This window comes from Salvelinus namaycush, chromosome 19, assembly GCF_016432855.1.
Source record: "Salvelinus namaycush isolate Seneca chromosome 19, SaNama_1.0, whole genome shotgun sequence".
NCBI classification, from domain to species: Eukaryota; Metazoa; Chordata; class Actinopteri; order Salmoniformes; family Salmonidae; genus Salvelinus; species Salvelinus namaycush.
In genome coordinates, this window is record NC_052325.1 from 20,173,690 (window position 1) to 20,191,176 (window position 17,487).

General features: G+C 42.7%; 1 protein-coding gene across 1 annotated transcript; it reads left to right on the top strand.

The window, feature by feature from the left end:
* Positions 1 to 5,090: 5,090 nt before the first annotated feature.
* LOC120064213 (basic leucine zipper and W2 domain-containing protein 1-A-like) lies at positions 5,091 to 16,218 on the top strand. The gene is made up of 12 exons (XM_039014617.1): positions 5,091 to 5,204; positions 7,630 to 7,704; positions 7,789 to 7,965; positions 8,216 to 8,310; positions 8,524 to 8,589; positions 9,044 to 9,179; positions 9,723 to 9,832; positions 10,218 to 10,388; positions 10,708 to 10,854; positions 13,135 to 13,273; positions 15,626 to 15,748; positions 15,951 to 16,218. Exons 2-12 carry the CDS (start codon positions 7,641 to 7,643, stop codon positions 15,983 to 15,985), a joined length of 1,263 nt encoding a protein of 420 aa, XP_038870545.1. The 5' UTR covers positions 5,091 to 5,204; positions 7,630 to 7,640; the 3' UTR covers positions 15,986 to 16,218.
* Positions 16,219 to 17,487: the final 1,269 nt, after the last annotated feature.

Consider the following 17,487-nt stretch of genomic DNA (forward strand, 5'->3'; position numbering starts at 1 on the left):
TTTAAATTGTTTAACTTGGGTCAAACGTTTCGGGTAGCCTTCCACAAGCTTCCCACAATAAGTTGGGTGAATTTTGGCCCATTCCTCCTGACAGAGCTGGTGTAACTGAGTCAGGTTTGTAGGCCTCCTTGCTCGCACACGCTTTTTCAGTTCTGCCCACAAATTTTCTATAGGATTGAGGTCAGGGCTTTGTGATGGCCACTCCAATACCTTGACTTTGTTGTCCTTAAGCCATTTTGCCACAACTTTGGTAGTATGCTTGGGGTCATTGTCCATTTGGAAGACCCATTTGTGACCAAGCTTTAACTTCCTGACTGATGTCTTGAGATTTTGTTTCAATATATCCACATAATTTTACTTCCTCATTATGCCATCTATTTTGTGAAGTGCACAAGTCCCTCCTGCAGCAAAGCACCCCCACAACATGATGCTGCCACCCCCTTGCTTCACGGTTGGGATGGTGTTCTTCGGCTTGCAAGCGTTCCCCTTTTTCCTCCAAACATAACTATGGTCATTATGGCCAAACAGTTCTATTTTTGTTTCATCAGACCAGAGAACATTTCTCCAAAAAGAACGATCTTCTTCCCCATGTGCAGTTGCAAACCGTAGTCTGGCTTTTTTATGGCGGTTTTGGAGTAGTGGCTTCCTCCTTGCTGAGCGGCCTTTTAGGTTATGTCAATACAGGACTCATTTTACTGTGGATATAGATACTTTTGTACCTGTTTCCTCCAGCATCTTCACAAGGTCCTTTGCTGTTGTTCTGGGATTGATTTGCACTTTTCACACCAAAGTACGTTAATCTCGAGGAGACAGAACGCGTCTCATTCCTGAGCGGTATGATGGTTGCGTGGTCCCATGGTGTTTATACTTAAGCACTATTCTTTGTACAGATGAACGTGGTACCTTCCGGCATTTGGAAATTGCTCACAAGGCTGAACCAGACTTGGCACATATTCTTATTCTAATCATATTCTTAGATTTAAAATGAAAAACATATTATTTCTGCCCCGGTGATGCGTTGGGCAGACTGCACCAGCCTCTGGAGAGCCCTGCGGTTGTGGGCAGTGCAGTTGCCGTACCAGGTTGTGATACAAACCGACAGGATGCTCTTAATTGTGCATCTGTAAAGGTTTGTGAAGGTTTAAGTTGCCAAGCCAAATTTCTTCAGCCTCCTGAGGTTGAAGAGGTGCTGTGTCGCCTTCTTTACCACACTGTCTGTTTGGGTGGACCATTTCAGTTTTTAAGTGATGTGTACGCCGAGGAACTTGAAGCTTTCCACCTTTTCCACTGTGGTCCCGTCAATGTTGACAGGGGGGTGCCCCTCTGCTGTTTCCACGATCAACGATCAGCTCCTTTGTTTTGTTGACGTTGGGTGAGAGGCTATTTTCCTGGCACCACACTCCCAGGCACCTCAACTCCTCCCTGTAGGTTATCTCGTCATTGTTGGTAATCAGGCCTACTGCAAACTTGATGATGGAGTTGGAGGTATGCGTGGCCACGCAGTCATGGGTGAACAGGGAGTACAGGAGGGGGCTGAGCACGCATCCTTGTGGGTCCCCAGTGTTGAGGATCAACGAAGTGGAGGTGTTGTTTCCTACCTTCACCACCTGGGGGGATGGGGTGGGGGGGGCGTCAGGAAGTCCAGGACCCAGTTGCTTAATCATGAGCTTGGAGGGTACTATGGTGTTGAATGCTGAGCTGTAGTGAATGAACAGCATTCTTACATACAGTGGGGCAAAAAAGTATTTAGTCAGCCACCAATTGTGCAAGTTCTCCCACTTAAAAAGATGAGAGAGGCCTGTAATTTTCATCATAGGTACACTTCAACTATGACAGACAAAATGAGGGAAAAAAATCCAGAAAATCACATTGTAGGATTTTTTATGAATTTATTTGCAAATTATGGTGGAAAATAAGTATTTGGTCAATAACAAAAGTTTATCTCAATACTTTGTTATATACCCTTTGTTGGCAATGACAGAGGTCAAACGTTTTCTGTAAGTCTTCACAAGGTTTTCACACACTGTTGCTGGTATTTTGGCCCATTCCTCCATGCAGATCTCCTCTAGAGCAGTGATGTTTTGGTGCTGTTGCTGGGCAACACAGACTTTCAACTCCCTCCAAAGATTTTCTATGGGGTTGAGATCTGGAGACTGGCTAGGCCACTCCAGGACCTTGAAATGGTTTTTACGAAGCCACTCCTTCGTTGCCCGGGCGGTGTGTTTGGGATCATTGTCATGCTGAAAGACCCAGCCACGTTTCATCTTCAATGCCCTTGCTGATGGAAGGAGGTTTTCACTCAAAATCTCACGATACATGGCCCCATTCATTCTGTCCTTTACACAGATCAGTCGTCCTGGTCCCTTTGCAGAAAAACAGCCCCAAAGCATGATGTTTCCAGTGGATAGGGTGTAAAGTGCGATGGCGATTGCATCGTCTGTGGATCTATTGGGGATGTAAGCAAATTGAAGTGGGTCTAGGGTGTCAGGTAAGGTAGAGGTGATATGATCCTTGACTAGTCTCTCAGAGCACTTCATGATGACAGAAGTGAGTGCTATGGGGCAATAGTAATTTTGTTCAGTTACCTTTGCTTTCTTGGGTACAGGAACAATCTTGAAGCATGTGTGGACAGCAGACTGGGATAGGGAGAGATTGAATATGCTAACCAAGTGTCTCGCAATTACATTTAAGGTAAGATACACAGTTATTTCACTAAGCCTATGTAAAAAGCAATTATCTTACTTGCTAAACAATTAATTTAACATTTTATCCAAGATAACTTATTGTCACCACAACGGACAATACACACAATAGGCAGTCAAATTTTATTGTTAAGATATAATTAATGACACTTTCAGAAGTTTCTGACCACTATAAAAATGTTTCTAAAAATCAGTTCTAAACATCAGTAATGGATCCTCATTAAAGAATTTGAAGTGTACTCATTCCAATTACAAGGACTTCCCGAATCGGAAGTGGATCATTTGCGTACCTGCTGCCTTCCTTGGATGTGGTAGCCGTATCTCAGGCTCCCTCTCCAGAATCAAACCCTGATTCCCCGTTACCCATGGTCACCATGGTAGGCACAGAAACTACCATCGGAAGTTGATGGGGCAGACATTCGAATGATATGCCAGTGCCACGAAGGGTCACTCTGTATGGGTTTTGGGTCTGATAAATGCATGTCCCCGAAGGTCAACAATTGTTGGCATATCTTAGCACTAGAATTGACACAGTTATCAAAGTAACATTTGAGCAATAAATGGTACCTTAACTGATTTAATGAGCCATTCACATTTTCACTGCACTGCTTAATCTTTGGGACAAGAATATGGCATAATCAAACAGTTAGAGCAGGGTGGAACAGTCTCCAAAAGAGGCACAGCTGATTTGGCCCTCTCAAGATGGATCACGTATGTCAATTAGAGGAGTGAAACTGGTAGGACAGACAGAGAGGGACCAAAGGGAGGGATGGTCTAATGCAGGGAGTGAGAACCAGGAATAGGAGTACCACAGCCCCCAATATGTGCCTGCACCATCACCAGGGCCACGTAAAAGAACTCGATCCTCCCCAGAGGGCAGAGACAGACCCAGAGGTCACGAGAGCAATGTTCACCTGCCGAGAGTGAGAAACCAGGCCTGGGATAATGAAAACATAAATATTGCATTCAGAATCACTTAAAATTATCAAAATTGCAACAGGATACAAATAGGTCTCATGCAAATAAGTGTTATTTGATGAAAAATAAGTCTAAAGAGGTAATTATAGAAGTTTATTAATTGGTTATTAATTGGTTATGTTCCCTGGAGTGACAGCTACTTCCTCTGGCGTGACACACCAAGGGAAAAAAGCTGTCACACCATTGGAAATCTCAGGCTGTATGGTCCATTTTGGGGCTTACAGTAAGCTTTCCATATGATTTCACCACAACATGTTTCCATTGCTTTTTATACTTCAATTGTCAAAAAGTATTCTTATTTGTAATATATACACATTCAAACTGCATCATACCAAAGAACTTAGAAACGGACCCCTTTTATGGCAATGGCTCAAAAGTGCAACATTTTGATAAATATTTATCATAAAGCTTTTACAATCTGGTCAGGCCATGTGCTCCAGCCATGTCTTCAGTCTTCAATATTAACAGTGGGAGGGCGTTCAAGTGGGTTTTCCGAGTCGTATGCGGGTATTTATGAAATGTACAGATGTTATGAATGTGGCTGATGGCCATACTGTTGGCCTTGCAGTGGGTGGAGGAAGTTAAGCCAGAAAGAGTAGTTATTTGCTCTGATTCATGGGCAGTGCTAAGGAGTCTCCAGTCCTTTATATCACGTAGCAAACAATACCTACTTTATGAGGTGCTACAAACCCATGCCAGGAGTAAACAAATGGGTATAAAGATAATATTTACATGGCTCCCCAGCTCATGTGGGATTGGAGGGGAACGAGGCAGTTGATGTACTGGCTAAACAAGCACTAAGTAGTTGGGATGTTGATATGGTAGTTTCAATGAGCAAGGCAGAGGCAAAAAGCATGATATGGACAGTGATGGTGGAGAAATGGCAGGAGCAGTGGAATAGAGATACTAAGGGCAGGCATTTATTTCAAGTACAGAGGAAAGTTGGGGAGAACGGCAGGAAGGGACAGAAGAGAGGAGGCTATATTTACAAGATTAAGGGTGGGACACAGCCAGTTGAATAAGACCTTACATGTGATAGGAAAGTATCCAACAGGAAAATGTGAGTATTGCCAGGAAACAGAGACAGTGGAGCATGTATTGATACAGTGTGGACATTATTGGAGGGAAAGAGGGAGGATGAGATCTAGTATGAGGAAGAAGGGGATACAGGAAATTCGTTTAAAGAGTATATTGAGTAGAACGTCATTAGATATAGTCTCAAATATTTTGTTATCTTTTTTAAGAGCAACGGGGCTGGCAGGTAGGATTTAGTTTCTCCGTCTCTGGCCCACACTCCAGTGCAGTAGGTGGCGGTAATGCGCCCTAACGTTGGATGCCAACCGCCGATTAACCCCACCAAAGAAGAAGAAGAAGTACGAACGCGGCATAATGTCTACGTCATATCAAGCTTGCGCAGCCGTAGTACACCCTTCACTTTTCACTGAGTTTTTTGGTCTGGCCTGTTCAGTTGTGTCGCAGTATTTCGTGTTTCTTCGACTGTTTTTGAGGATAACTTTGATTTCGGTAAGTAGTGTAATTTAACTTGTATGTCTGGTATGATGACGATAGTAGTAGCTAGCTAAATCAATTCAGTTTATTTGACGCCTGCGCAAGTTTGCTAACTTTAGCAATTATGCTAGCTAGCTAACGTTAGCTATTTAACTCTGTCAATCATGCTAGCATTGTAGTTAGGTATTTCTACACAGCAGTAGTTTGCTAGTTCGTCTTGCAAGATGTTACAGATGTTCAGTATTTGTTGATTTGCAGTTCAATTCGTCAGTAACTAACTAGCTAACTGGCCATGCATGGATTGCGTCTCCGAGGCCGGTGTGTTAGCCAGCCGGCGGGCCTTTAGCTAGCTAGGTAACGCATAGCCAGCAGAGCCGACCCCCTTGCATTCAGTTAGCTAGGGTCGGAAAGCATTCCTGTGTCTAAGACACCGCAGGAGCAGGCGAGATATGGCATGTAAAACGTACCTCAATCCATGGATGTACACCGAATGCAGGGGGGAAGTAGATTTACTTTCTTACCGGTGTGGGACACCCAAGTGCAAACATGCTTTTTTTCTTCTTCTTCATACTACAAAAATTACAAGGTAGCCTACTCTGCTGACACTGACAAACATATCAATAACAACTGTTGTCTGATCCATGTAATTTGCCAACAAAAAGGGGAGACACAAATACAATATGAGATCCATTTAATCTGGAGGAGGAAATTATTGTCCAAAAACAATAAGTGCCACAGACCCAATGACAAAGACAGTGAATATGCACACTCGACAGGGATATGTCCAATGTTCTCCGCTGGTGCAAATAAGATAGGCTACTGTTCGCACAATTAAGTTAAGGAATTTGATACCTTTTCGTTGTCATCTCTTTATAGCCATTTGCTTTCCAAAGTTTTTTTTGTGATTTGTATTTTTAAATATTGGGATATCCCTGGCTGGGTCTCTTTGCTTTTCACTGTCAGTCGCACTTAAACAATCATCTGTTTGGTAATTGCAGCTTGCGCAGCCCAAATTGCAGGCCCTTCCGACTGTAGGCTTTGTGATGTAAATGTAACCTGTATTTAATTAGGCAAGTCAGTTAAGAACAAATTCTTATTTACAATGACGGCCTACACCGGCCAAACCCGGATGATGCTGGGCCAATTGTGCGTGGCCCTATGGGACTCCCAATCATGTCTGGTTGTGATACAGCCTGGAATCGAACAATGGTGTTTGTAGTTAAGCCTTTAGCACTGAGATGTGGTGCCTTAGACTGCTGGGCCACTCCGGAGCCCCCAATGTAAAACAATCCACGTGTTTTTTAAGTTAATGATGTTCTGTGGCCAAATCATGCTTTCTGTTGTATCCTATTTTGAAGGATTTTATTTATTTCTGTATAGACAGGAGTAAGCTAATTAGGCTATATAATTTTGGAAATTTAATTCGATATACTTTAGGGAAAGCTTCCCCAAGTCTTATGGACATGTCACCTATGCCTTTTTAATGTGGCATAAACACAACCAGTCATGATGTTATCATCTGATTGCCAAACAAAGATCCTCCTGTAGGCTACCCGCAAATATTTGTCCACTCACAAAATTATTTCAGCAAACAGTGCACTGTGCACCTGCGATTTGATTACTGGGAAGAGACATCTGTTATTCTGCGATTGTCATTAGGCCTACACTTGTAGCCTGAATTGATGCATCCACTGTTGTCCATGTACGCCTCTGTCTTGGCCACTCATCTCCGCCTTGCCCGTGACCGTCTCGGCCACTCATCTCCCTGTGACAAAATGTAAGTGTTCTCCTCAAACCACAGCGCAATTTGGTTTCCAGTCAATTCGCAAATTTTCATGCGGCTGACATGCAGTAATGTTAATTAATTGTGTAATAGCCTATAGTTTTTGAACATGTTGTATTAATTGTTATAGGCTAACGTTTTACCCGGGACAGCGTACCCCCACTATTTATTTTGCATGGACGCTCTACCGGAGCGTACCGCCTTTTGCCCTGGTCCCATAATCACAACTGTTACACAGAGAAGATTGAATGACTTTGTTTATATGTGAACTGACATTTTTGTCCTCCTTTAGCAAGCAGTAACAACAGCAGCCATTATGAAATGGCACATCCCGTTGAACAACAAATGAGCTGATTCCAAAATGGCTCCTGTGGCTTCTGCTACCTACAAAAAGGATAGTTTTTCTGAAAAACGTAGCAATCGTTCAATCTTCTTGATGTAACAGACAATTCGGAGTACAGCACATTTCTCATCAATGGATTGAGGTACTTTTCCCAAGCCATGTCTTGTTCTGGCTCCGCGTGTCTTAAATACACATGAATGCTGTTCGACCCTAGTACAGCTGTAAGCAAGCAGATCGGATCTGCTGGCAAAGTAAAGCAACTATCATTAGCTGATCTTTCAGCTATAGTATAATCTTCTCTCTGTCTCATTCAGGGTGTCTTTTTATGAGTAATCAAAAGATTCAGAAGCCAACGCTTACAGGCCAGCGTTTTAAAACTAGGAAGAGAGGTGGGTGTAAACTGAATATTGATATCATGACTGGTCAATTGCTGTTATGATTTGTCCCTAATAAATGCATTGATCTTTCAACAGATGAAAAGAAGGTGTTTGACCCTACTCAGTTTCAGGAAACCATTGTACAAGGTTTGAACCAAACTGGCAGTGATCTGGACGCTGTTGCTAAATTTCTTGATGCCTCTGGTGCCAAGCTTGACTACCGCCGCTATGCTGAGACGCTCTTCGACATCCTGGTGGCTGGCGGAATGCTTGGTAAGGATAGAATAGAATGCTTGGTAAGGATAGAATAGAATGCTTGGTAAGGATAGAATAGAATGCTTGGTAAGGATAGAATAGAATGCTTGGTAAGGATAGAATAGAATGCTGGGTAAGGATAGAATGTTGGTGTAAGGATGGGAAAGAATAGAATGCCGGGAAAATAATATAGTTCTGGTGATAGAATAGGATGAAAGAATGTGTGTGACAGTCTGTATAATAACTTTCCCTTTTTATTCTTGTTCAGCCCCAGGTGGTACCTTGTCAGATGACTTGACCCGTACAGAGTTCTGTCTGTTTACAGCACAAGAAGACCTGGAGACCATGCAAGCATATGCTCAGGTACACTTGTGCAATAGTGTTTGTTTTTGGTTCAACAATAAAGAGCTGAATATGATGATACCTTGACTTACTAGCAATATTAGTAGTGGTGGTTCAAACCCCTTTCCCCTTTTTACTGACAGAAAAGGTTGATTATGATAAGTGTGCTACATTTTTGATTGACATTCGGCTGTTTTTTAGAGATCTGATTTAATTTTCCCATTCGATACCTAGGTTTTCAACAAGCTTATCAGGCGTTACAAGTACCTGGAGAAAGGGTTTGAAGAGGAGATCAAGAAGGTGAAGGCATTGTTGATTGTCGTCTTGAGCAACATTGTTCAAGATGTGACTTGCTCTCTTATCTGTTGGATCGTTCAACCATAAACTAGTTATTCAACTCATTGATGTTTCCCAAAGGACATCAATAGGGTGCTGGTAAAAATGGGTGCACTGTAAAGGGAATAGGGTGCTATTTGGGATGCAGTCTTGATAGATGTCAGAATGGATAACATTATTGATCCTGGCATGATTATAGAATATGCAATTCTTTCAACTTATGTTCAATAATGTTATCCAGTCCAAAGTGCTGCATTCTATCCACACCGTATACTCCTTTCTTTGGCGAAAATGCAATTTAAGTTTGCTAAGGATAGAATGGAATAGAATTGCATTCTGTTCTTATACCAGCATTCTATTGTATTCCATTCTAAGTTTCAGTGTTTGAGTTTCCCTCTTGTTCTTCTCTCCTGTGCAGTTGCTGCTATTCCTGAAGGGATTCACTGAGTCTGAGCGCAACAAGCTGGCCATGTTGACTGGCATCCTGCTGGCCAATGGCAACATCTCAGCCTCTATCCTCAACAGCCTCTACAATGAGAACCTCGTCAAAGAAGGTGTGCAGCAGTGCCAGCTCAATAGGGCAGGCTTCTGCTACAAAAGTTAAACGGATAGTATGAGATTTATGGTATCCATGAGTCTGATGAACTCATGGATACCATTATGTCTCTGATTGGCTCTTGAAACTACCTCTTAACTTCCTTCATACTGGACACAGAGTCCATGAGTTAATCTGATCGCTTTAAGCCTGGTCCTGAACAAAAAATGACTTTCAATAGAGATTCTCCATGAATCATTATTTTTTTAAATCTAGGACTAGATTTAATCTGTCTGGAAAACCAGCCTGTATACTTACATGCTCATATCCAGTTACTTTATTACTTAAATTAAACGTTGCGTACATTCACTGTGAATGTGAATTTACGAGGGGCATATTTATGGTTTTGTCTCTTACAACAGTCCTTGTGTCTGAAGTTGCTTCATTTCTGTTTTTACGGGCAGACTTGTAAAACTTGTAGAATCGTCTCCTGTGGTATTTGGCTTTTCACCTGGTAGGCACTAGGCCTAAAAATATGGTTTCCCCTTATTTTTTTACCCAGGTGTCTCTGCAGCCTTTGCTGTGAAACTTTTCAAATCCTGGATCCATGAGAAGGATATCAACTCTGTGGCAGGAAGTCTTCGGAAGGTCGGCATGGATAATAGACTTTTGGTGAGTGAGACCACCAATCATGTGGGTTATGTCCAATCCAAAGCCATGCTAGTTTTCCTTTGGTCAGTGTAAAAACAATAATTGTGTAGCAGGGAAGTTAAGAATGGGCAGCTCTCCTGGGAATACGAAGGCTGTATCTCAATTTGTCTATCTCCTCGCCACCTCAACTGTATTGAAGGAGAAGATCCAAGGTCGATCCCCTTTGACAATCTTTCCAATGAGTTTTGAGAGGGTATGCAAGGAATCAAGGAAAGATTAATTGAGAAAGAGCCAAGGGGAAGCCTTCAGAGTTGGACAGTGCTTAATCATAAAGATACAATGTAATAGTATTTGTTCTATTTAATTCTGTGATGTAAAGCCTGTTTCTCCACCTTGTGTTTTGCAGGAGCTGTTCCCTGCCAACAAGCGGAGCTGTGAGCATTTCTCTAAGTACTTCACAGATGCCGGTCTCAAAGAGCTGTCGGACTTTGCCAGGAACCAGCAGGCCATAGGGTCCCGTAAGGAGCTTCAGAAGGATCTCCAGGAACAAATGGAACGCGGGGACCCTTTCAAAGACGTGAGTCCAAAGTCTGGGTCTATGCTGATTGCTGGAGAAGCACTCCACTGGTTGAGTTTCCTACCCTTAACCCTTAAAGGGTGCAATTGCTCTCATTCTCCCTTCTGTATTTAGAAGCATTGGGTTGGTGTTAGCATGAGGAGTACATTTGAGCACACTTGGGGTAGAAAATTGGAACACAGCCTTGGTCTGTGTTGATGAAGGATATTGTTTGATTATGATACCTAATTTTGTTAGCATGGGATGCAGATGAAATGCCCAATAACCAGAAGCAGTTCCTTACTTACTGACCTGCTTTCCTGTCATCCTTTCCCTTCAGATCATTGCGTCAGCCAGGGAGGAGATGAAGAAGAACAACATCTCAGAGCAGACCATGATCGGCATCGTGTGGACCAGTGTCATGAGCTATGTGGAGTGGAACAAGAAAGAGGAACTGGTCACAGAACAAGCCATCAAGCATTTGAAGGTGAGCTGGTTGGTTTACACTGATTTCGCTCAAGCCTTCCCCATTTCTCCTTCTCCCAAATCCAGTCAGCTGATGTTCTGAAAGAGCTGCAAAATCTGGACCCCTACAAATCAGCCGGGCTAGATAATCTGGACCCTTTCTAAAATTATCTGCTGAAATTGTTGCCACCCCTATTACTAGCCTGTTCAACCTCTCTTTCGTGTCGTCTGAGATTCCCAAAGATTGGAACGCAGCTGCGGTCATCCCCCTCTTCAAAGGGGGGGACACTCTTGACCCAAACTGCTACAGACCTATATCTATCCTACCCTGCCTTTCCAAGGTCTTCGAAAGCCAAGTCAACAAACAGATTACTGACCATTTCGAATCCCACCATACCTTCTCCGCTACGCAATCTGGTTTCAGAGCTGGTCATGGGTGCACCTCAGCCACGCTCAAGGTCCTAAACGATATATTAACCACCATCGATAAGAAACAATACTGTGCAGCCGTATTCATTGACCTGGCCAAGGCTTTCGACTCTGTCAATCACCACATCCTCATCGGCAGACTCGACAGCCTTTGTTTTCTCAAATGATTGCCTCGCCTGGTTCACCAACTACTTCTCAGATAGAGTTCAGTGTGTCAAATCGGAGGGTCTGTTGTCCGGGCCTCTGGCAGTCTCTATGGGGGTGCCACAGGGTTCAATTCTTGGACTGACTCTCTTCTCTGTATACATCAATGATGTCGCTCTTGCTGCTGGTGAGTCTCTGATCCACCTCTACGCAGACGACACCATTCTGTATACTTCTGGCCCTTCTTTGGACACTGTGTTAACAACCCTCCAGGTGAGCTTCAATGCCATACAACTCTCCTAGTAAAACTAAATGCATGCTCTTCAACCGATCGCTGCCTGCACCTGCCCGCCTGTCCAACATCACTACTCTCGACGGCTCTGACTTAGAATATGTGGACAACTACAAATACCTAGGTGTCTGGTTAGACTGTAAATTCTCCTTCCAGACTCGCATCAAACGTCTCCAATCCAAAGTTAAATCTAGAATTGGCTTCCTATTCCGCAACAAAGCATCCTTCACTCATGCTGCCAAACATACCCTTGTAAAACTGACCATCCTACCAATCCTTGACTTTGGCGATGTCATTTACAAAATAGCCTCCAATACGCTACTCAATAAATTGGATGCAGTCTATCACAGTGCCATCCATTTTGTCACCAAAGCCCCATATACTACCCACCACTGCGACCTGTATGCTCTCGTTGGCTGGCCCTCGCTTCATACTCGTCGCAAAACCCACTGGCTCCAGGTCATCTACAAGACCCTGCTAGGTAAAGCCCCGCCTTATCTCAGCTCGCTGGTCACCATAGCAGCACCCAGCTGTAGCTCGCGCTCCAGCAGGTATATCTCTCTGGTCACCCCCAAAACCAATTCTTCCTTTGGCCACCTCTCCTTCCAGTTCTCTGCTGCCAATTGTTAAGTTCATGTTTTAAGTATCCCTATATTTCTGTTATTACGGGGCTATCACTCAGTCAAGAGTGCGCATGCGCAGGAAGTCTGGTCGTTGATGGTCGTTGATGGACCTGGCCTTGAGTGTAATGGCTACCTTGTAGTGTGTTCATATAGTATAGTAAACTTTGTTAAACTGGAACCTTGTCGTTGTGTCATTTCGAGTTAACACCAATGACTGGAACGAACTACAAAAATCTCTGAAACTGGAAACACTTATCTCCCTCACTAGCTTTAAGCACCAGCTGTCAGAGCAGCTCACAGATTACTGCACCTGTACATAGCCCATCTATAATTTAGCCCAAACAACTACCTCTTTCCCTACTGTATTTATTTATTTTGCTCCTTTGCACCCCATTATTTATATCTCTACTTTGCACATTCTTCCACTGCAAATCAACCATTCCAGTGTTTTACTTGCTATATTGTATTTACTTTGCCACCATGGCCTTTTTTTGCCTTTACCTCCCTTATCTCACCTCACTTGCTCACATTGTATATAGACTTATTTTTCTACTGTATTATTGACTGTATGTTTGTTTTACTCCATGTGTAACTCTGTGTTGTTGTATGTGTCGAACTGCTTTGCTTTATCTTGACCAGGTCGCAATTGTAAATGAGAACTTGTTCTCAACTTTCCTACCTGGTTAAATAAAGGTGAAATAAAATAAAAATTTCAGAGCCATCACTTTCACCGCTGTGATGGGATTGAGTGTAATTTTTTGCCACTAGTTTTCACGACTCAAAAAACCCCCCCTTTTTCTCCACCTCTCCGCAGCAATACAGCCCCTTGCTGAAGGCGTTCACATCCCAGGGAGCCTCTGAGATCCTACTGCTCGTGAAGATGCAGGAGTACTGCTACGACAACATCCACTTCATGAACTCCTTCCAGAAGATTGTGGTGCTGCTCTACAAAGGTAACAGCACGGGTAGAAGAAGCAAATGAGATATCTTGGGTTAGTTACCAGTATCTTTGGTAAAAGCGATGCTTAGCACTCAGCATTAAGAAGATGGATTGAGGGAAAGGCCCTGCAACAGACTAGCTTCCTGTCCAGGGAGTGTGCTTGTACATCAAGCTGCCTTATGCTACAGAAACAGGAGAAGGGCTCCTGCCTTATGGGTTGTTCTGGCTTGGACAGGGCTTACTTATACAAAGGTAAAGGAGATCAGTGAATAGCGTTGTCTGCCTCCTCAGTCCTTGCTTCCTCAATCCCTATCAAAGCTCATTGGAGGAGGATGTCTGAGGGAGGGACCTTGGATACTTGTATCCATTGAGCAATGATCCTATCTTCTGATCCTTTCTGAATGACCCTGGATTCAGACAGTAGCAACCAAAACCTTCCCGCCGCGCTTATCAAAGCGGGATCTGGATTATCTACCATTAAAAGTACCGTAATTTCCGGACTATTAAGCGCACCTGAATATAAGCCGCACCCACTGAATTTTTAAATAATATGTATTTTGTACATAAATAAGCCGCACATGTCTATAAGCCGCAGGTGCCTACCGGTACATTGAAACAAATGAACTTTGCGTTTTTTCATGCCCAGTTGTTTTCAGCGTGATGGATGATTCGCCTTTCCTGTTGACAGTCCGAGTGAGAGGCAGGTCAAACGTCAGAGGAACCTCATCCATATTTATGATGTCGTGCGGGCCGATGGAATGCTCCGCTATCTTTGCATCAGTGAATTTGCGGAAGTTTGAAACTTTTTCCTCGTAGTCGGGAGGGAGCTGCTGACACAGACTCAATCTTAGACACCACAATGGTCCACCTCTAAAATCCTCAAACTTCATTGCGGTGGCGATTTGTTTTGGCTTTCAGTCGGATCTGCACAGTTGAAACACCTCGGCCGTCTGCTCTCTGTGTGTTGACCCAGTCTTCAAGCTCATTTTCTAGTTCGGGCCATCTGCTTTTCTTCCCTCTGAAAGCTTTTGTTGTCATTTTGCACTGAGTCAGTTCCTCACGCTGCTGTTTCCAACGTCTTATCATCGACTAATATGACTACTGATGCAACAACTAGCACGGGTTGCTAATATGACTACTGACGCAACAACTAGCACGGGTTGCTAATATGACTACTGACGCAACAACTAGCACGGTTGCTAATATGACTATTGGCGCACCAACTAGCATGGGTTGCTAATATTACTACTGATGCAACAACTAGCACGAGTTGCTAATATGACTATTGATGCAACAACTAGCACGGGTTGCTAATATGACTATTGATGTAACAACTAGCATGGGTTGCTAATATGAGTATTGTGCTTTTGGCTAACGGACAACGAAAGAAAGTTGTTAGAACATGAGATAAACGCTGGTTTCAATGGCATATGAGGAAGTGTTTACAAAATAATTCCGTCAACATTTCTATGGTCAGATTTTTTGGCTAGGCTACTTTGAAACAAGGTAAGACATGATTCATAAAATGACAAAACATCCAGATTTTAAACAATTACGTTTATGGCTAAACATACTAAACAAAAATATAAAAACGCCTCTGCCCAGTCATGTGAAATTCATTAAGGCCTAATGAATTTATTTCTAGTTCGGGCCATCTGCTTTTCTTCCCTCTGAAAGCGTTTGTTGTCTTTTTGCACTGAGTCCGTTCCCCACCCTGCTGTTTCCAACGTCTTATCATCGACTCATTAAGGCCAAGCTCCCATGCAGCAGCTCTATTTCCTTTTCCAACAGCCAGATCGATCGCCTTCAAATTGAAAGCTGCCTCATATGCATTTCTCCATGTCTTTGCCATGATGAGGGTGACAAAATGACTACCGTAATCAGAATGATGGGAAGTTTGAGCGCGCTCGATTTACGTCACATTATGTGACGGTGCTCAGTTTTTTGGCGGCATGAATCTTGTGAAAAAAATCCATAAATTAGCCGCGTCATTGTATAAGCCCCGAGGTTCAAAGCGTGGGAAAAAGTAGCGGCTTATAGTCCGGAAATTACGGTATGTTCCTATTCCGGCTAGCCGATCTGAACCCACCAGAAAATATTGTAGGGACAGAAGTCAGTTTATATTGGTGTGTCTTCTTCCAAATATAAGAGGGGGAGAGGTGAGACATATGTACGCTTTCACTTGCTGAAGAAGCAGATTTTGCTGTTAATGTGTGAATGCAAGGTGAGTGACATGAGAGAATATTTTTCTGTTGCCTAACAGATTCACATCAACACTTTGTATTTTGGCGCAATTGTCTTTGTCAAGTGGCAATAACTGCATCTTCATGCAGTTGTAATTTTCATGTTGATGTATTTTTCCCAGCGGATGTTTTGAGTGAGGAGGCCATTCTTAAGTGGTACACAGAGGCCCACGTTGCCAAAGGAAGGAGTGTGTTCCTGGAACAGATGAAAAAATTTGTGGAGTGGCTCAAGAATGCAGAGGAAGGTGAGCATGGCTTACATTTGACGTTAGTCAGGTAATTTAGCAGGAAATCTTATCCAGCACCACTGAAAATCAATTAATTCAACTAGCTCATGTAGGTATAAAAACCTTCAAAACATCCTCTAGTCCCTGTGGTTTTGTCTGTATTCGCCATAGCACTGTATTCTGTTCATGCAGTTGACTTGAATCTCATATTTTCTCCCAGAATCTGAGTCCGAGGAGGACGAGGCTGCTGACTAACGGACCTCAAGCCAAATCCAAGGCGTGTCATTTTTTTTATTTTTTATAACGTACAGTGGCACCAGGAGCAGTAGAATGTTCTGTTACAGAAATGCTTGTCTCCCCCCCCCCCCCCCCCCCCTTTTTCTTTTTTCTACCTCCTCCACTCCAACCATGATGTATAGATGTAAGGGCTTTTACATTCTGTTCATTTTAAAACTAATAAAGTTTACACTTGTGGATAGCATGAATCATGAATAGTCTCCCTTGAAATTCTTAATGATTCCTCATTTGAAGGGAAAGACATGTTGCCACATTTAACCCCCTAAGGTCGATGTCCGCGCCCCTGCGGAAATGTAATTGGCATATTAATAAAAAATCCCCATAAAAATCTGTCAGTTTAAGCTGGGGGGGTCACTATCTGTTCCATGTAGTGAATCTGTTATTCAATGCGTTTACGTATGGGCTAATGGCAGTAAGGCCAAATTAAAATGTTTAATTAAATCATTTTACAATATTTGTTTTTGATACTTCAAGTGATCTTCAAAATCAAATGGCAAAATTATCATTATGACCGTAACAATTTCATATAGATTAGATTTAATATTGGTTGTTTTTATCATTTCTTTACACCATCAATTAGACTTTTTAAAATAAAGTTTAGTACTGGTATTCAGTGTTGGTGTAATTACTCTGAGATTGTGTCATTTACATTTAAGTCATTTAGCAGACGCTCTTATCCAGAGCGACTTACAAATTGGTAAGTTCATACATATTCATCCTGGTCCCCCCCGTGGGAATTGAACCCTGGTCCCCCCGTGGGAATTGAACCCACAACCCTGGCGTTGCAAGCGCCATGCTCTACCAACTGAGCCACACGGGACCATTCAGGAATGACACGTCATTCTGAATAGTGTAATTTACTCATGAGGCTTCTGAAATGACCCTCAACAGCAGTTATGAAAAGTTGGGGCACAGATATTGTTGATGTAAGTGTGAAATATGAGTGATTTAAAAGGATGGATTATGTTAGTGTAAATTATTTTAATAATGGGCAATTCCATGGTGACAGTGACAGACACATTTTAAAGTGAAACTGTCAAACAAAAACCAATGATTGCAAAGTTAAACAAACCATACCACTGCATGCACAAGGACTACTTTTAACAATTTCCACTCAACATTTTACCAAAACACATTTACTTGGAACAGTGCAGAGTTTGGTTCGAAACAGAATGATGGTTTGTGCAGATCCCTTACCCATCCCTTTAATATGATTCATGCTCATACACATGCAATATTAACCTAACCTACATGTGATCCAAAGTACCTGGAAAGACTAACATTATGCACTACATACCTTGAAGTGCACAAGGAGCAACATTATTCACGGTGTGCAAAACAACGATCCAACTCCTCACTTTAAATAGCAATTATGGCTCAGTCAAGCATGATGAAAACAAGGGGATGAGACAGTAATTCAAAGCCCAACATAAACACTTGAATATCACCTGCTGTAGGAG